General features: G+C 30.3%; 1 protein-coding gene across 1 annotated transcript; it reads left to right on the forward strand.

The window, feature by feature from the left end:
- The first annotated feature begins 18,022 nt into the window (after window positions 1-18,022).
- FG3 (UDP-glycosyltransferase 79B30) lies at window positions 18,023-19,995 on the forward strand. The gene is made up of 2 exons (NM_001359019.1): window positions 18,023-18,538; window positions 19,060-19,995. Exons 1-2 carry the CDS (start codon window positions 18,036-18,038, stop codon window positions 19,934-19,936), a joined length of 1,380 nt encoding a protein of 459 aa, NP_001345948.1. The 5' UTR covers window positions 18,023-18,035; the 3' UTR covers window positions 19,937-19,995.
- The last annotated feature ends 2,499 nt before the right edge of the window (window positions 19,996-22,494 follow it).

Raw genomic sequence — 22,494 nt, forward strand, 5'->3', positions numbered from 1 at the left:
TAAAAATTTGACATAGTTGTAACATCTCTGGCACGGATCCGATTTGATTATTAATATTACTATATTATATGATCATTTTTAATATATATATATATATATATATATATATATATATATATATATATAATATATCTTTTAATAAAAATGTATTATTATTTATTATAAAAAGTATAAGCACATTGTATAGTATGATATATCCAAAACTAAAAATGAGTGGACACAAACGAAAACTATTAAAAGAAATAAATACATAAAATAATGGAATATGGACAAAAAGAAAAAGAAGAATTGGGTGGCAGCGCGTGAGTTAGCCGATCGAGTTACCACTTCCATTATTTTTTTTTTTTGTTTCATTCTTCATTTAATTATCAATCACCACTGCAAAATTCCTCTTACCACTTCTAATTAAGAGTGTCCTAAAATTGGAATTAACGAGCGAGTGCGTGTTATATATTGTATTGAGTATTTAAATTATTAGTTTAAGAAATAATATTTATATTCTTATTAATATAATATTTTTTATTTTATTTTTCATAGTTAATACTGCTTCCTCAATTAAGTATAAATAATCATATAAACAAAATTTAACTATTTTAATTTGTTTAATGACATTATCATAAAAATATTCATAAATTAATTGAGATTTTATTTCTGATATTTTTTCCTTAATATTAAGTATCAATAAATAGTACTTCAATAATTTTATTTTATTGTAAAAAAATAATTTTTAAATATAATTAATAAATCAAATGACATTAATTAATTTTCTTAATTTGTATATAAATTAATTAATTTTATTTTATATTTAGTTGCATAGCGAACATCAGAACATGTGCTTTGTGCTGTTATGGTATTTGCCTTTAGCCCTTTACACACTATACAACGATAACGCGTGAGAAAGTCGTGCTCACAATTTCCTCACAAACTAGTGGCTAGATGACAAACGTGAAGTAATGTATTTTTTTATAGTAATAATATATAAATTATTCTTTATTTTAAACATTTCATTAGTATCTTTTATTTATTTTTATTTTTCTTTTCTTATCATATTATAAACTTTATTATACTTATTATTTTTTTACTCTCTTTCTAGATTAGATAATACATTAAATGTCTAAAGTTGATTGGGTGGTAAAGGAAAAAAATTACTATGAGTTCGATTTCATTTGCTAAAAAAAATTAACAATTAATAATTATCATTTATCGATAAAAAAAACACATTTGAATGTCTATAAAACATTTTCTCATTTTTTCTTGATAAAAGATAAATAGTAGGAAAATGTTAAACACGAATAAGGACAAATTCGAGTGATATTTTATTGGAAACCATTTTTTTCCTCATTTCCTGGTTATCCAATCATAATTTCACAGATAAGGTGAAATAACTATCACTGGAGTATGTTGTTTTTCGTACAGCGTTTTTCCTACTAAACAACTACTCTCTCTTATAATATATAATTATATATTTGGTTACTTAATTATAATTACAAATTTAATTAGATCTTTTAATTATTAGAAAGTTTAATAAGATTTTTTAGTTGTTTAAAAAGATTGGATTGGATCCCTTACTTATTAAAAAATTCAATCATATTCTTTAACTGTATTAAAAAAAATTTAATCGAGTCTCTCAACTATCAAAAAGTTTAATAAAATCTTTTAATTATTTAAAACACTACAATTGAATCTAAGAAATTACTTTGAAAATTTCTATATTTTATCATACAAAAGGACTTGGTGATAGTATTTTAAATAATTAAAGGATTCTATATGACATTAAAATAAAACTAAAAAATCTAATTGAACTTTTAAATAATTAAGAGATTGAATTCTAGTGTTTTAAATAATTAAAATACTTGATTGAATGGTTTAATAATTAATATATCCAGTTGAAATTTTAATTATAATTAAGATATGAATTATATAATTAAGTTTAATTTGTTGAAAGCTATAAAATCACGAGAGATATTTACCAAAGAATAAGTAGGATTCGTAATTTTTTATTTTAACTTTTTAACTAATAATAAAGAGTATATTCATTTTCACATTAATTTTGGATACAAAACGGAATAAATCCATTTATGCTCGATATACTTGTGTCCGACACTAAAATAATTAAAGTTTAAAGTGATTTAGCGTAAAATTAAAAGAATTTAGTCTAAAATTAATATAAATTTTGTCTTTCTTTATTTAAAATTTTTTATTTTAGTTCTTTTATTTTTTTTAATTGAAACATTTTGTTTTTCACTTTTAAAATTTTATAGTTTTAGTCTCTTTATTTTTTAATAGAGATATTTTGTCCCTATTTTAAAAAAATATGTAATTTTAGTTCCTTTGGTCAATTTCAAATTACTTAATTATGCACTTTTTAATTATTTATTTAATAAATTAAACTTGTTAGTAATCAAATAATTTTTAAAAAGAACATTTGTCATGTAGATAGTAAATATATACACATTAATCAACATTTATAGAATACATAAATTAATGTTTGAAATTGATAGTAATAACTAAAATTGCGTATTTTAAGGACGGGAGACAAAATGTCACATTTGAAAAATGGGAGACTAAAATTATAAATTTTTTAAAAGTGAGGAATGGAATATCACAATTAAAAAATAAATGAACTAAAATCATGAATTTAAGAAAATAAGAGTGAAAAAAAATAGATTTTAACCAACAATCTATTTATAACTTGTTTAGATCTATCTTATAATATTTAAGCGGCAAATTCTAGGGAGCGAAAGTGAAACTACTTTCGTACCCAACGAAAGTTGCTGAAAAAAAAAAGAAGCAATTGCCGCTGTCCGTGTTTAAAATAAGAAAATCAAACGGTGGAGATCGGTTAAGCTATAATGGAATTGTTTACACCAGAACACCACCCACACCATCACCACTGCAACACTTCCTCCTCGGATACCTCCATTCAACGCCCTCGCCGCCTACGACCTCCGCTCCCGTCGCTGCCTCTTCCTCTCCTCTCTCCCCTTCGAATAGATCGATGCTGCCAATGACGTCGCCGTCAACCACCGTGGCAACGCCTTCGTCACAAACTCTGGCGGAAACTTTATCTAGAAGGTCACCGCCGACGGAAAACGACAACACCACCCACCGAAACTGCACCGCCAAGAAACCCAAGCTCCCGCACGACATGCACACCATTTCCGAGACCGAGATTCATGAGGAATTGTCCCACCATTACCGTGGCGTCGCCAGAATCAACAACGGCAGCTTCGGCAGCTGCCCGCGCTACGTCCTCGCCGCGTAGTCCACCTAGCAGTTCCACTTCCTCCAGCAACCCGATGACTTCTACTTCAACGTGCTCTGCCCCAGTATCCTCGCCTCATGCACTGTCATCCAAGACCTCATCAATGCTGGCCATGTGGGCGACGTCTCCCTCGTTGACTTCTCCTTTTTTTCTTTTCCGCTGTTGTTTCTCCTCCTTTATTCTTTTGCATCCATCCCGTTTTTGTTTCTCCTCCTTTATTCTTTTGCGTCCGTCCATATTTTGTTTCACATCAATATTCTATTTTTTCCCTTTTTTGTGCTTTGATTTTTAGGACAGTCTAACGACGGTGCTGAAGGTTACGAGGCTTTGCCCATGAAAGAGTTGGGATAGGCTACTGAAGAATAAAAGGTTTTATTTTGTTCGTAAACACAAAGGCTTTAATTTTTTGGGGTGTTCTGCCTTTATTTTGTTTTCTACATGAGTACAGGTTCTTTGTTGAAGAACAAATGTGTCATTTTTTTCGTAATTTCCTTTTTTCAAAAAATTATCTTCTCCCATTTTTGCTACAAGAGTTGTTGTTGATTTCTTGTTGTTTCTCTTCTAATTCTTTTTTGTTTTTTTTTAAATTATCTTCTGTCATTTTTGCTACAAAGAGTTGTTGCTGATTTTTTACATCTTCTCCATCTTCCATTTTCATTCCTCTTCATATTCATATTCCATTTTATTTCTATTTTTGTTTTGGTTCCATTTTTGTTTATCTCACTGTTTGTTCATTGTTTTTAATGAATTGCTATTGTATGCAGAGAAGGTGGAAGAAGGCACTGAAGCTGCCATTTTTTACTCCAAAAAGCTTCCATTTTTATCTGATTTTTATGTCAAAAGGTTTGTCTCCTTTGTTTCTCTGTCTACATGTTCGTTTTCTTTGTTTCTTTGTTTCTCCATCTTCCTTTTTCGTTCCTCTTCATTCATCTTCCTTCATATTCTGTTTTCTTTGTTTCTCCAACTTCCATTTTCGTTCGTCTTCATTCCTCTTCATATTCCGTTTAACTCCTATTTTTGTTTTAGTTCCATTTTTGTTTATCTCACTGCATGTTAATTGTTTTTTATGAATCGTTATTGTATATAGAGAAGGTGGAAGTAGACACTAAAGCTGCCATTTTTAACTCCAAAAACCTTCGATTTTTATCTGATTTTTATCTCAAACAGGATTCTTTTCTTTGTTTCTTTATCTACAAGTTCGTTTTCTTTATTTGTTTTCTTTATATTTCGTTTGACTTTTGTTTTCGTTTTGGTTCCATTTTTGTTTATCTCATTGCATGTTGATTGTTTTTCATGAATCAGTATTGTATGCAGACAAGGTTGAAGAAGACACTATACCTATCATTTTTTACTCCAAATATTACACTAAGTAACATAATATTATCATTATCTTCATATCCTAACGGAATAGTCTCATTAATTTGAAGATCATGACCATTTTCATACTCCAAAAAAATATTTAAAATTGATTGACAAAAATTAATTGGCAAGTACCTATTAATGGAAAGGTTTTTTTCAATTTTCCTAACGTTTTTGTTTCATTTTTAAATTGGCAGTATAATATTTAAAGCTGATTGTTAAGTAACATAATATTAGGATTATCTTTATATCCGAACGGAATAGTCTCATTAATTTGAAAATCATGACAATTTTCATACTTCAACAGAATATTTAAAATTATTTCCAAAAATTAATTGGCGAGTTCCTATTAATGGAAAGGATTTTTTCAAATATTACACTATCAATTTTACCAAATTGACAACATAATATTTAAAACTGATTGTTAAGTAACATAATATTAGGATTATCTTTATATCCTAACGGAATAGTCTCATTAATTTGAAGATCATGACCATTTTCATACTCCAATGGAATGTTTAAAATTAATTGACAAAAATTAATTGGCAAGTACCTATTAATGGAAAGGATTTTTTTTCAGATATTACACTATCAATTTTACCAAATGGACAATATAATATTTAAAGATGATTGATAAGAGAATCTTGACGGAAGCAAAAGAGATGGAGGAGAGAGAAGAAAGTTCTGGAATTAAGGGGAATTAAATGGTGCGGTGAAATCCGACAATTAGAAAGCGACACGTGTGGCTTGGTGGTACTGGAAAAAACTTCAACATGTGAGGAAGGTGTGAGCACTGAGCAAAAAAAAAATTAATAAATAAATAAAATTAAAAAATGACATTGTAGGACACGTGGGTTGAAGTGAGAAAAGAAGGATTGGAGAGTTTATTATTTTTTATTGGACAAAATTAATTGGCAAGTACCTATCAATGGAAAGGTTTTTTCCAAATATTACACTAAGTAACATAATATTATCATCGTCTTCATATCCTAACGGAATAGTCTCGTTAATTTGAAGATCATGACCATTTTCATACTCCAACAAAATATTTAAAATTGATTGGCAAAAATTAATTGGCAAATACCTATTAATGGAAAGAGTTTTTTCAATTTTCCTAACGTTTTTGTTTCATCTTTAAATTGACAGTATAATATTTAAAGCTGATTGCAAGTTCCTTTTACTTCCAAAATCACGAATTTGCTATAAATTAAAATAGAGAAAGAACAAAATGTGATAAACAAAATACTCTTCATGCCTTTCCTTCATAAATCGGGTTTATAATAGTGGAATCAATTTTCGTAACTTCGTTGTTATCAAAACAAAAAGATCATATCATACTTTTAATGAAAAAAAATTTCATACGAAAGTGAAATGAATAAAATTACTAATACTAAATAACTTAGTGTAACTAATATAAAAAATGTGTTTTCAATTTACGTTTTTCAGCAAATTGTAAACAATAAAATGCATTATCTAGAAATCATAATGATTAAATTATAACTTTAAATTGTCAAAACAAAGTAACAAAAATTTCTCCATCAATCAAAATGGGGTCATCATCACTCTATTTTTATACGCAACTTCTTTTCAGATATTACACTATCAATTCTACCAAATGGACAATATAATATTTTAAAGCTGATTGATAAGAAAATCTTGACGGAGGCAAAAGAGATGGAGGAGAGAGAAGAAAGTTCTGGAATTAAGGGGAATAAAATGATGCAGTGAAATCCGACAATTAGAAAGTGACACGTGTGGCTTGGTGGTACTGGAAAAAACATCAGCATGTGAAGAAGGTGTAAGCACTGAGCAAAATAAAAATAATAATAAATAAAATTACACGTGGATTGAAGTGAGAAAAGAAAGATTGGAGAGTTTATTATTTTTTATTGGACAAAATTAATTGGCAAATACCTATTAATGGAAAGGTTTTTTCCAAATATTACACTATCAATTTTACCATATCATTCAAATCAACTTTAATTTTCTATTTATTTTTGTCGTAATCGTTGTCAATTTATTAACATTAACATTTAATTATTAAAGGTTCCATTTTTATCTATTTTTTCCCATTTTTTTTTGTCTAATTTTGATTTGTTTTTGTTGTCTATGTTTTCTTTGTTTCTTTATTTTTTACCGTGCAAAAGCTTAAATGTTTTTAGTTTGCCTCTATTGCATGCACATCTGGTAGAATAACACACTATAGGTGCAATTTTTATCTGAAAACTCCACGAGTGCATGTTTGATTTTTTGGTTTATGATTAAAAATTTTCATATTCGTCAAAAAGTTTTAGCTTTTGTCTTTTTTTGGGTTTTATGATTTTTCCTGCTTCAATCCATGTGTTATGCCCATGTTTGCTTTTATTTCTTTTCCTCTTCCCATTATTTTACCCCTCCCTCCACGTGTCCTGCCCGGGTTTTTCCATCTCTTCTTTTCCCATTGTCATTCCATCTTCATTCTCACTCCGTTCACCCTTTCCCATTCCCATTCTCTTCTGATCCCTTTCTCTCACTCCTCATTTTTTCTAAAGAGAGAAAAGGTTGTGACAGAGCTTCTAGATGGTTTGGGAAATAAATGAATTATTAATTAATTACAAAAATGAAATGTTGCTAGAGCTTCTACACCTTGCCTTGCATTTTCGGTTTATATCTGTATCATTGGTTAATTTTTAAAAAATGGTTTTTTACAGCCCAAAATCTTGGACCTGTCTTCTACGCTTTTTAAACATCTAAGGTTGCGATTTTTAAAACCAAATCTATGATTTTTATGTCTGCTTCCACCATTACATTACATTATTATTTATTTGAATTAGTTATTAAAAACCATCTAATTTGGTAAAAAATATTTGCTTCATACCAAAAAATTAGTCTTCTCAGATTATTTATTTATTTTATTATATATATAATATATAATATATAATATATAACATAATTACTTTGTTAACACCTGTCATATTAAATACATGCTAATTATTTTTTGCTCATATATTTGTTTCACTGCATTTTTTTTATAAATATCAATATTGGTTGTGGACATTCAGTAAACAAAAAAAAAATGTCACAATGATTCAGATGACTCTCCACCTCCAATCTTGTCATACTCCATTGAATGCTCCACAATTCTCAAACCTCTTCGTATTCTGCCCCTTACACATTTTCACCAACCACTGTGTCAGCTCAGAGAATGCCTTCAGAGTTATCGACTGACTCAACCAAGACAAGTACCAGTTCTGATTCATCAACAGCTACAAGCAAGATGCATGTGAAACCAATTACTCGCTTACTTTCTCAAAATATTTTGAACATTGTTCATTCTCTGTTTTCCTGGATTTTTTCCATTTCTGCTCCGTCCACTCTTTCCCTCCTGCGTTTTTTTCATTTCTTACTCTCTTCTATTCTCGTTCTCACTCCATTCACTCTTTCACTCCATTCACATGGGTTTTTGTTTTGCTTCCTGCTGGCTTAGCTTTTTGTTTTGTATTTTACTTCCTTTTCATTCTCGGCCCCTTGCATGTAATTGTTTATTTTTTTTTTGGTTATTTAAATTTTTTATTTGGTTTTTATGTATATTGCTTTCGACTGAAAGACTGTTCAGCCTGAAAAAATGTGTGACCTTTGTCATACCTACCTTTTCTTTGTCTCCTGCAATTCTGATCAAGCTATGCAACCAAGCCTTCTTTATTCCTTTATGTTTTGAATGCATGCACAAATATATTTTGACTCATTACTATTGTCAACTGTTATAAAGATTGTTTTGTTTATTTTTTACCAGCAGACAACGAATACACAATTTCCTTTGTTATTTGATTGTTAATCTACATTCTAGTCGAAAGATATTTTATGTCAGCATCCTGTTAAGTTTGGCATGAGTATCACCCTAAAAGTTTGATCCAAAAGATTAAAGGCACATTTACAGCAGTAAGAATGCTGCAAAATGAAACCTTTAGTCACAAACAATGTACATACAACTTTTTTTCATTTTAATATGTTGTTGTCATTCTCCACATATTTTAGACGTTCCTATTTCAGTGCCATACTTGATTTTCATTTTTGCATTTCCTCTCACTGCAGATTGAATATCCAACTCACACTAATCCATTAATCCTACAGTTCACTGCAGTATTCCATAATGATATGGTAATGTTACATACTAATTGTTTTTATTCTGCATGTTGTTTCGTATTTGCTTTCTTGCTATAATTATTTGCAGGACATTATAGAAGTGCCCACTTTTTACCACCAACAATGGGCACCAGAATACCCTGAGTTTGTCAACTTTAGATATGATGGAACAATATACCAAATCAGGCTAAGGCAGCATCGGGCAAAAGTCTACTTTGCGGAAGGGCTGAAAGAATTCAGAAAAGATTTATCAATTTATGAATCTGTGATCATTAAATTCTTGGCATGCAACAGCAAATCCATGTTTGATCTTTATTTTGTTCCCTCACTGGAATGCCAGACTTGCGGAAGGCCAGAAGTTATGTCAAGACAATATATTTGGACACTTGAAATCACACAATCAATTCTTGGTGCACCAGGACCACTGGTAACAATGAAAACCTCTTTAATGTTGCTTATTAATTCATGCTTATATATCATGCTATTTTTTTCCCATGCAGAGACTCCCCAATTGTGCCATGACATATGTAAATGCCTGCGGTCAACACATGACCATTCTTAGGAGATTTGGAACTCCATTACAGTGGAATGTGGTGGTTGATGGTGGAATTGGGCGCATATATGTTGTCCAACCATGGTATCAATTCCTTGCAGATAATGATTTATCTCACGGTGATGAAGTCTCCTTCTATTACAAGACCATTGATAAAATATGGGAAATTGTCATCTGCCGGAGAAAGAATTGGGAGTATTAGAGTTAGTTTATGTACTTTGATTTTTCTATCTTTTTGTCTTTTATGAACATTTTGTCAATTACATGGTCTCTTTCTTATTTACTTATTTGACTTTGAACATCAGATATATTACAAATATTTAATCTTTTTTATTTTGCACATTAGCTTAAATTTTATTTCTCTTTTACACATCAGTATTGGTTCATAAAAATATTTTTATTTTGTTTTCTGCCAGAGTTAAACATCCTACGCATGGAGTATATTCTGATGCAGTTGAGATGTATTCCACATAAATTTTGGCTTTCAAATTTTGTTGTCATATGACATTGTTAAGGAATGTATCAGTGAGTTTTGAGTTTTCATGGTTTGAATTTGAATGAAATGAGTCTGTTTTATTTAATCTGCTATATTAGTAATTTATAATTGTTGTACTACAAATTTATTGTTTAGTAAACTGAACATTGTTGATGGAGGGATATTGTTGTCTACTCTGCTCATCTTACACATTCCTTGCTATGCCCATCTCATATTTATTTGCTGCTTATTCCAGTGCTTATGTTTTACAGATCATGTAATATCCATGTTTTGTTTTCAGATTTACTTGATCAGAAAAAAAAAACTTATCCCACCATGTTGTGACCTTTTGATATTTTTACTTCTAATTATTGAACATTTTAGTTTTTTAAAGTTACGGGAAAAAGTTTTTTGTTTTTTCCTAACCTTTGTGTTTTGCATTTTTGTTTCCCACAAAATTACCCTTCTTCACTAAATAAGAAACCCAATAGTAACATAAGCAATGGATTCTCTCATTCCCGTCCTCCATTTGGAAAACAACAGCACAAAGTAAAAAAAAGAAATAAAATATACAAAAAATTAAAGATTAAACAAAAATTGTGGATTTTTAAAGATATAAAAACCAAATATTTATATTTTGCAATAAAGAGATCATAGTTGTAAATTTTAAAAAATAGAATAATCAAATGTTTTAATTATAAAATAAAGAGATCAAATTGTAGATTAAATAAAATTAAAAAAACAAAATTGCATTTAAGTTTAGCAATTTTTAACTATTAAAATGCTATATGTTTAAATTAATTTAAGCTGCATATTTTTTTACATTCAAATTGCTAGAATAGTTTTTTAACTTTAAATTACAAAGAGCATTAACTTTGTGTCCCGTAATCATATACATAACTAAAATTGTTCTAAAACATTATTTTTTATACATGATTATAAGTTTTTTTTTTGCCGAGTTAGATTAAAATCTATTTAGGATAAGAAAAGGTTATTTTTAAATAATATTATTTATAGAGATTACAAAATTATTTAACATAATAACAAATTATTTTTGTAGACTGAAACATTTTTTAAAACAAAGACTAAAACATTATTTTTGTATAACTGTAAATTATCTTTTATAATGAAAATATTACTTTCATATGCCCACTAAACATTTTTTTAAACAAACACTACAAAATTATTTTACAAAAAAACTTATTTTTTTTAAGTGTCAATTATCTTTTATAATGAAAACATTACTTTCATATGTCCATTAATTATGAAAATTTAATCCCTCTTCACAATAAAATACATCTAAAATAAATTTTTTCCTACAAAACCACAATATTTTTTAATTTATTTCCTATGTTTCTTTTATATAATTTAAATTAATTTTAAAATGTTTTCAACACAATCAACTCTTGATAGCACCCTGACAAATAGTATTTATGTCACTTACAGTAAATTATACAAACAACATCCTGACAAATATTATTTATGTCACTTACAGTCGAATGATACAAACAATATCCTAACAAATATTTATTTCACTTACATTAAAATACCGACCCATGCATCGCACGAGCACTCCCCTGATTGGTATACATAAAAGACTCAATTAAGTAATTGATGTTTTTATCATTAATACTGGTCTCTTTTCTAATAAATTTTTATTTTTTTTCATCATTCAATCAAAAGTATTTTTAATTTAAAAATAATTAATATAAGAAATTTTATATGTTAAATCTTATAAAAAAATTAACACGATGTTAAACTTTGGATTTTATTTAATAAGAGTGGAAGTATATTATTATTGGGTACTATGCAATTGTATAATGCGGGGACAGACATTTAATATCGAAAGTGACTTCGTCAATTGTGATATTTTTTAGATTCTCGAGAGCGTTGACGCAGTTTGTTTTTGTGTTTTTTTTCATTACTCTTTATATCTTCAAAATAAATGTTATTTTAATGTAGTAATTATTTTTTTTCAAAAATACTCCGAAACAGATGTCACTTTAATCTTCTAATGAAATGTTTATAATAAATTTAGTTTTATAAAATTATTCCTTCCTTTCACAATTTTAAAAATCACTAGTCCATTTGATCAAAATATTAAGTCATTAATTAACTCGTATGATGATGTTTATATTTAAAAAATATAAAAAATTTATGTTTGTCTTAAAAAAAGTCAAAAAGAAAATATAATTTGGTATTATAAATGATTATATATAATTTATGTAGTTTATGTATTATAAATGTTACATTGATAACATTATATCAACTAATAGTATTTAGCTTAATAATAGATTTTGCTTGTCTATGTTATATCTCCTAGGTTCAAATCATGTTGGTGTCTTTTTTTTTTTTTGTTAATGTAGAATTTGATTAAATGCATGTATAATATAGATCTTACATTTGTTAACAAGATTTCATAATGTAGTATGTGTTGCAATGGGAAAAAACGCACAGTTCTTGCCTTCTTTTCCCAAGTCGTTCGTTGGTTTTGTTACAGGTGGTGATTCAAACCAGTTCAGTGGGTTTATCTGGAAACCAACCGGGTCAAACGGGTTACGCCAGTTCTCACCGATCAATTACATAGATGAACCAAACCGATAACCCTATTGGATCATTGCTTTCTTTCATCATTTTTTTTTTAAATTCTTGATATGTGTTAAAAATTTAATATAACACTTATTTTAGAATAGAAGGACAAAATATTTATAACAACTCATACACTTTTCAATCAATTAAGTTAGATCAATACCATTAAATTAGTTTTGGGATTATAATTACAATGACATTGTCAAAATTTTGAATCAAAAATACTCTTTCAGTTTCAAAATAACTACGGTTTTAACCCTTGAAAAAAAATTGATTGATGTTATCATTTTTTTAATAATGTAATGAATCATTTATTCTAGTTAGGGGATTTTTTGTAGGTAAGAAAAGAAGAAGAAATGCATGTGTAATTGAAGTAAAACTAAGGAGATGACAGTGTAATTTTTTGTTAAAATTTAGAGAGAAAACAAAAATGTTTTAGTAAAATTATCACCTAATAAATGTTACTGCATCTATCCATATTTATAAGGGATACAAATCACCCACCTGTCTCCTTTTGGTGCATAATTTCTTTTAAAAGACAAAGTATATAATATATTGATAACAATGTTATTGGACTCGGCTTGGACCGACGGGGTCAGTCCCTAAACCCTGTTACTCAATTGGTTATGTATTTAAACCGGTGAAAATTGATCCAACTCGGCAGATTTTTAGTAAAAGCGTGACTCGAAAATGATTTGAGAATCAATTTTTATACTTCCTATGCTCCCTATACCTCTGTGTAGGCTCACTTTTCTTTTTTCACATTTTCCTATACCTCTAATTCTTTTCCTTTGTTATTGTACTGCTATACCACTGTAAAGAATAGATCAGATTTTACGTAAATAAGAGCATCTACGGCCCAAGTTTTTTATATGAGTTTCTTAATTATTTTTTTATCCCGTAATATTTTTTGTGATTGTTGCAATGTCATGTCACTTATAAGAAATTTATATAAAATTTTACTTTAATGCAATAAATTGTAAGAAATTGCAAGGAATATAAACATTTAAATTATTTTATTATAATTTAATTATTATTCCAATAAAATAATTAATTCATTTTTTTAATTTTTATGTATACAAATAATAAATATGAATAAATGAAGAAAATATTAAATATAAATTAAAAATAAAAAAATTACATAACATTCAAAGGAAATATGTAACAATAAAAAATACTTTTTTTTACATAATAATAGATAATTAAATATAATGACACTGAAATAAAAAACATAATGATGAAAAATAAAAAATATTACATTAAATTAATTGTTATTTTCATTTATGAAACATTCCCAAACATGCTCAACTAAATCTGCTTGAAGTTAATTGGCGGTGTTTTTGTTTATCATGAAGTTGTGTTTTCCTCTGGAGGTATGTTGATCTGATATTAGGGTGAACACCTAAAGATATTTTGAATGTTGAAGTGTTATTGTCTACACTATCATAATCAATATTATTTTGATACGTGTTAAGTCGTCCTCAACAATTATGTTATGCAATATGATGTATGCATAAATGATATTCTTCATTTAACCAGCATTCCAAAAACGTGTCGGACCACATATAATTGCGAATTGAGATTGGAGAACTCCAAACGCTCATTCTACATCCTTTCTTGTCGATTCTTGTCGTTGTGCAAATAATTTTCGTTTTTCCCCTTGTGGCATTGAGATGATCTTTACAAACGTGGAAAAGTCTGGATAAATGTCATTCGCTAAATAGTATCCCATATTATATTGGGTTCTATTCACTATGAATTGCACTGCGGGCGTACGTCTTGACAAAACTTCATCAAACACATTAGATCCATTTAACATAGTAATATCATTATTTGAACTGGTGGTTCCAAAAAATGCATGTCAAATCCATAAGTCTTGTGATGTCATGGCTTCAAGAATGATTGTTGGGTTGCGATGATCATCTCGACAAAATTGACCTTTCCAAGCAATTGAACAATTTTTTCATTCTTAGTGCATACAGTCAATGGAACCTAACATACCTGAAAATTCGTGTGCCACTCCCATTTGTAGTAGGCATTCGGTGTCTTCATTATTTGGTCTCCTCAAGTACTAATTTCCAAATATGGTGCAGATGCTTGATACAAATCTCTCCAAGCATTCCACTGCAGTTGTTTCACCAATTCGAACGTATTCATCCACACTATCAGCATATGATCCATAAGTCAATATACGAATAGTAGTTGTCTACTTCTGCAATGGAGATAAGCCTTTTCAACGTAGTGCATCGACCCTCATTTGAAAGTATTCATCATGGTTGTTGAGTGCGTTTACAATTCGAAGAAACACATGTCTTCGCATACGAAACCTTCTCCAAAATTGAATCTCTGTGTACACAGGAATTTCTGAAAAATAGTCATTGAACAATTGATCATGACCTTCTTCACGATTACGATGTACCACTCTTCTTCTTTGGCTACACCTAGTGGTGTTGCCATGTAGTTATTGTTGGCTCTCAAGTATCAACCTAATGATTTCTTCATCGGTGTTGTCTTCCAATTCCTCATCTATCATTTGATCTAAAACTTCATCTAACTCGATGGTTGAATCCATTATATGGTAATCAAAGTGTTTGAAATAAGAGAAAAATATTGTGTATTTTGTATAAGAATATGTCAGAATAATGAAACATTGAACATTTATATAGCTTCATTAATAACGTCTAGTTTTTCAACGGCTAGTTTTCAATAGCTAATTTTTCAACGGCTAGTTTTCAACGGTTACTTTCATAACAACTAGTTTTGCAACAACCAATTTTATAACAACTACTTTCATAACAGCTAGTTTTATACATAAAATTTTGAATTTAAGACACAACAAATACCTACACTGCTAAAATTAAATATTAAACACAACATTAGCATAAGAACTAAAAATTTAATATCCTAGTTTTTTCCTAATATGGTCACAATACTTTTCGTGGTCTTTGAGTTGCTGTTCGGACATGTTGGATGTATCTTTCATGAGGATTTCATACTCCATACGTCATTCCTATTCTTGTAGATGCCTTTCCTGTGCCTCCTTTAACTGAATAAGTTTTGATATGTTCATATTTTTGTCCTTCATTACATTTTCTATGCCAGATAAATTGAGAGTGTTAGGAGATTCTTTTCCTTTGCTTTTCCTTTTTGCTGCTTTTTGTCCAATTGGGCAAGACATTGGCAATGACATATCATATTCTTCGACTTCAACGCGTGTCTCTGGGTTAGAAGACGACGAGTAATTTCCAAAAGCAGAAACCTTTGTTCTTTTTGAACACTTTGACATAAATTTTGCATCGAGTTTTGGTTGATCTTTCAACAACAACCAAGCATGCTCAACCTCAAATTTTTTACCTGTATCTTGTGAGTAAATCATATGAGCATTAGCCAAAACATCTTTCTCTGAACTTTCACTTCTCCTATGTTTATTTACTTGTTTGTAGCACCCATTAAACTTTTGAACTGGAGGATGGATCCTGTTCCATCGAGATTTTAATAGAATCCAGCTTCTTTCACAAAATTGCTTGCTTTGACGCACATCGTCATTGTTGTACCCATTTTTTATCCTTGTCCAATATTGCTTTGATGTTTGGTTGACTCCTATAATTGAATCCTTTGACACATTCAACCACGATCAGACGAGAATCACATCTTCCATCACCAAGAATGCGGTACGACTTTTTTTTCCACATGAATTTTGATCTCCTTCGTCTAGTTGAATACTGTCTACACCAATGGGTGATTCAATTTCATTGCTAGAGAGCGCAATATTAGATAAAGAAGGCCTATAACACGTGTTTGAGTTGGTGGGAGTTGATGGTTGACTATAAATTTGTGGGTTTTGAGAACTACCGTTGGTAGGTGGCTCTACATTGGATGAAGGATGCATATACCACATGTGTGGGGGTGGTGGATACATAATATATTGTGGTGGATTTTGAGAATTTTCACATAGCATATTGTGGTGGATTTTAAAAATTTTCACTGGTATGGGGTGGTCGATACATAACATATTGCGGTGGATTTTGAGAATTTTCATAGTAGGGAGTGATTGATTTTGCAAATAACTATAGTAACATTGATAATTATACTGATTGGGATCCATTTCAGAGAGAATAAAAAAAATTGACACTTGATAGCAACAACAACAAAAAAAATTAGCAGTACAAGAACTATGCAAAACATGTTGTACCGTGCACAAATTTATAATGAATAGTGTAGTACAGTGAAAAAATACTACACAACGGTCATTTCTGCATGTTCAACGGTATTATTTTCAGATGAACGGTACATAACAACGGTAACATTTCCATCAACGTTCAAAATCCTTCCTCATTAATTACCTAAGTTGTTCAATAGTCCATATTCATCCTCATTAATCAAATGGATGGTCCAGATCGTGTCACCTTATTAATTACCTAAAGCTACCTACTACGTGCATTTCTATCTTCTCGAGAGAACATTTTCTCTCTTCACCACCTCCAGAAGCTTCCCCCTCTGCTCCTATATATCTTCTTCCTCTTCGCCATGGCCCATTCGTCTCGTGTGACCTTTGTCGGCATCAACACCTCCGGCCACCACCGCAACACCTTCGTGTCACCACACCTTTGTCTGGCCTTACCTTCACTTCGCGTCACCACCTCTGGCCATGGTAGTGTCTCGCATCACCTTTGCTGGGGTCAACAATGAAGGACATGGTCGCGTCTCCGGTCATGGTTTCATCTTCGGCATGGTGCGTTTGTCGTCACAATTGTTGCGTTTGATTTTTTCCTTTTTCTCCTTTACTGTTTTGCTTGAATCTAGATTTAAATCACTTTTTTTTTTTAAATTTGATGATTTTTGGGATTTATTGTGGTTGTTCAACGAGTCTATACGTTTCGTGTTCTTTCCTTGGATAGTTATTTTTCCTCGTATTGAACCTCTGTTTTGTGTGAGAAAATCAATTTTTTAATGATTAGATATTTGTTATGTATGTGAAAATCATTTTTAAAATAGGTTCTCTTTCCGTAAGAACATCAAAGTTTATGATTATGTTTTCCCTTTAATTTTTGTGGCCGTTATGGTTTTAACTTTAATGTAGCTTCAATTATATTCCCAAATGGGTTTTAACTTATTAAAATAGATACATGATTACTACACCAGAGACACACACATTACACTACTGAAATGTTAAAATATTATTAAAAATGGGATCATATATATATATATATATATATATTATAATTGTTTCGAATTAATATGAAATTCTTATCCTGCGCTCATATTATATTTTGCTCCTGCGATACGTTGTTAACTTTTATTCGTAAAATTTAAAAATATGGTTACGTGTCACCTAAAAATTAGGTGGGACTACATGAAATAATTTCTCCTACAGAAAGTAATAAATTATATAACTTTATTTATTGTGATGATCGACGTGTTTATAATTTTTGTATGAGAATCACGAGATCACGATGTGCACACTCCTATGTTTACGCTCCACAATTCTACACCACGTAGCCCTCATCAAATCGTTTTCCACCACAAGAACCAAAGGATCTCCGTTACTCTCGTTTCTTCTCCAACAACTGAAAGCAAAAACCTTACTCTTCTCACTTATCTCCTTGGCAAAAACAATTTTGGTTCAGTTAATTAGTTTCTCTCTTTGCACTTTCTCTTGTTTCCACAAAGCCATGAAATCACGTCCTTTGCACATAGCAATGTATCCATGGCTGGCCATGGGTCACCAAACCGCATTCCTCCACCTATGCAACAAGTTAGCCATTAGGGGCCACAAAATCTCCTTCATCACCCCACCAAAAGCACAAGCCAAGTTAGAACCATTCAACTTGCACCCAAATTCAATCACCTTTGTCACCATCAATGTTCCACACGTTGAAGGCCTTCCTCCAGATGCACAAACAACAGCAGATGTCACTTACCCTTTGCAGCCACAGATCATGACAGCCATGGATCTCACCAAAGATGACATAGAAACCCTTCTCACTGGCCTCAAACCTGACCTCGTCTTCTATGACTTCACACATTGGATGCCAGCCTTAGCAAAGCGTTTAGGCATCAAGGCTGTGCACTATTGTACTGCTAGCTCTGTCATGGTTGGTTACACTCTCACACCGTCTAGATTTCACCAAGGAACAGACCTAATGGAAAGTGATCTCATGGAACCCCCAGAAGGGTATCTTACCAAATACCGATACTTTAATTTACTTTGCGTATCCATATATCCATATCCGATATGTATGTGATACCAATACTCTTGAATATTTCACAGATATGTGAAGTATCTGGCCTTTAAATATATATATATATTTTTTTATGAAAATTCAATGTAGCTACATGAAACATAGCAACATTATCCTTTGATGAACCAAAAATGAAAATTTTCGTCTTTATATATGAATGATTTCAAGAAAGAAGTGAGATCCTTGTAAGTAATAGGAAATAATTTATGATGATAGTAATTTAGTATTGCAAGAAGTATGATTTTAATTTAGATTTGTAGAATTGTAATCGTATATTTATTATGTTGGATAAAATATGTCAACAGTCTTTACACTTCAGTGAAACTTGATGATTCAAACTTTAATTTTTGATCAATTTGATTGAAGTTAAATTACGAAGACTAGTACCAAATTTTATCGCATCCTATATATACTTTTAGACTGATCATATATATCGTGTCTATGCATCTCATAGGTACCCTGACTCATCAATCAAGCTCCAAACTCACGAGGCTCGTACCTTTGCTGCAAAAAGAAAGGATACATTTGGGAGCAATGTTCTCTTCTACGATCGCCAATTCATTGCATTGAATGAAGCCGATTTGTTGGCATACAGAACATGCAGAGAAATAGAAGGGCCATATATGGATTACATTGGAAAGCAGTTCAACAAGCCAGTGGTAGCAACCGGGCCAGTTATTCTAGACCCACCAACTTTAGATTTGGAGGAGAAATTTTCAACATGGCTTGGAGGGTTTGAGCCTGGCTCTGTAGTTTATTGTTGCTTTGGAAGTGAGTGCACTTTGAGGCCAAACCAGTTCCTAGAGCTTGTGCTTGGTCTTGAACTCACAGGCATGCCATTCTTGGCAGCAGTGAAGGCCCCATTAGGGTTTGAGACAGTGGAATCAGCAATGCCTGAAGGGTTTCAAGAGAGGGTCAAAGGGAGAGGATTTGTGTATGGTGGATGGGTTCAGCAGCAGTTGATTCTTGCACACCCTTCTGTAGGGTGTTTCATCACACATTGTGGATCAGGGTCCTTGTCTGAGGCACTGGTGAACAAGTGTCAGTTGGTGCTGTTGCCTAATGTTGGTGACCAGATCCTCAATGCAAGGATGATGGGGACCAACTTGGAGGTTGGTGTGGAAGTGGAGAAGGGTGATGAGGATGGAATGTACACCAAGGAGAGTGTGTGTAAAGCTGTGAGCATTGTGATGGATTGTGAGAATGAAACCAGCAAAAGGGTTAGGGCTAATCATGCTAGGATCAGAGAGTTGCTGCTTAACAAAGATTTGGAGTCATCTTATGTTGACAGTTTCTGCATGAGGCTTCAAGAGATTGTAGAGGGAATTTGACTTGTGGCAATTAATATTTGATAGATGATGATAGTTTTACATGAATGGCAATGGTTTTGAGGTGATGATTGATTTGTTCAAGGCTGGAGTGGAGCCTAGTAGGTCAATTCAACTAGTTCTTATGTGTGAAAATTTCCTTTAATTTTTTCTTTTATTTTTTTATAAGCTAAAAAGTTTCAATGGCTAGAGATTTCTTATATTATAAGGGAAATGTTAATTAATGTCTTTAGACATTAATTAAAGAATTAAAAAAATATTTCTTTTGAGATGCATGTTATGTATGTTTTATTTTTATGTTCTTATATAATATCTACAATAAATATATATTTTTTATTTTTTAATCAATATTTAAAAATACTGGTTCGCAAAATTCTATTAAAAAGTTGTCTATATCGATAATACATATTTTAGTCTAGGAACATCCGATGTCAAAGTCATTGAATTGGTAAGTCGCTTCAATTTTGAAGTAGATAAGTTGTGCTAGTTTTTACACCTAATAGCATTAACAATGTGAACTTTGATCTTTTGTGTTATTAATCATTCTGTTAATTACTTTCAAATTCCAAGCTAACATGAATTGGAATTGACAAGTCCAAACAAAAATAGAAACAAAAAGGAATGTGGTATGATGCAACAATAATTCATATAATATTTTTTTTATCTCTCTCCACTCAATTATTTATTACATGTTAATATTTTTTTATTTTCTTTTCTCTTTCTTTGTAGTGCAATTTGTTTTATAAGTATATTTCTCAAAAGAAATAAATACTCCAAAGGGCAAAAATATGAAAATATTAATGGACATCTATTGCTCTCTTCTCCAATAGAGAGCCATATATATAATTAATCAATTATTAATGTAATGTCAAGAGAGATAAAAAAGAAATAAAGAATATCAATCATGTATTTGAACTGTTTAAGTATCATAAATTAACTCTCTAAAAAGAGTGTTGATATTTGAGCACCTATAAATTACAAATATTTCATGGACAGATCAATCTCTTTTTCTTTCCTCACGTTTTTCTTATCACATTATACCAAATGTATCAATCACTTATCTTTTTCTTTTTCTATCTTTCTCAAGTATAGACACCCAAAAAAACATTTTTCCTTAAAAAAGTGAGTTGGTAAATAAAATGTCTAAATCGACAAGTAGATTTCCATCAATTTATTATTTTAATAGACAGAGGAGCATTTTAAATGGTTGAGATTTGTAAAGTAAAAAAATTAGACGTAGAAGATCTTGATCCAAAGACGACATAGTACCTTTTTCCTAATGCTAGAGTTAGAGGGGAGTGGGACTAATAAATTTATGAACTAGATTGATATATCTCACATGAATATATGTAGCTTGGAAGCTAAAGATATAAACAGTTATAATAAGTTGAAAGACATTATGCTGATTGAGAAATGGTTTAAATAAATGATACTCAACCAATTTATATTCTTTTTAATTATTTTTTAAAATGAGATAAATGAAAATAATTAAAGCATAGATGAAAAGAAAATTGTTTAATTACATTTTTAGTTATTATATTTTAGAATTAACTAAATTTTTAATCCTTGAATTTTTACAAATTTTAACTTTTAGTCCCTAAACAAAATTTTAACTAATTAAGATCTCAAAATTTTGATGTTGTGACAACTCATGAGATTGTCACATGTTATTTTTTTTTAACGATTTAATGAAACTTATTTCAGAAGATTAAAAATAAAAAAGGAATCATTCAAAAAATAAGATATTAAGCAATTTATGAGGGCTAAAACCGCTACTAATTGTCATCCTTGTTTCCAGATTTCCCCCTCCTTCTTTCCCCTTCTTTTGCTTCTCTCTAAAAGGAATCATTCAAAAAATACAAAAATCAGATCAATTTCCAAGGCAAAGAGTACCAGGCGTCTGCATTTTTCAATGGCATGACAGATCGGCATTCATTGCGAGAAAGAGATCGGCATGACATATCTGAATATGAACCTTGGCTTTCAACATGCGTGACAGATCGAAATTCATAATGAGAAAGAGATAACGAGAGAATGAGATGAAATGCAACAAATGATGCAAGTGTTTTGTTTGTTTTCGTGTTGCACAAATGGATTTTTTTTTTTAATAGTTTTTAGTTGTCAGAAAATGAATCCCATTCAATAATTTAAAATATAAAACGTGACACTTTTAAGAGTCATTACGTTATCATTTAACGACATAACCGACAAGGATTAAAACATTAATAAAATAAAAATTTAGGAACCTTCAAAAATTTGTTGAAAGACTAAAAGTTAAATTTTGAAAAAATTCATTAACTAAAAATTTAATTATGCCTATATTTTAATTAATTGATTCACATTTTTTAATTATTAAACTTAAGACCTTCATTTACTAAAAGTCTATTTTCACTCGAATCCATCATCGTAATGTTGGTCCTTTTTGAATTGAAACAACTAGACTGATTGAATTGAAATAAATACTGTACTTTTCTATTGGAAAAAAAATGTAGTATGCTTCAGCTTTCTTGTCATTCAAGAAGACACTTTAGTTTGGTTTTCTGATGACGCACGCCTAGTCC

Source organism: Glycine max, chromosome 6, assembly GCF_000004515.6.
Source record: "Glycine max cultivar Williams 82 chromosome 6, Glycine_max_v4.0, whole genome shotgun sequence".
In the NCBI taxonomy this organism is placed as follows: domain Eukaryota; kingdom Viridiplantae; phylum Streptophyta; class Magnoliopsida; order Fabales; family Fabaceae; genus Glycine; species Glycine max.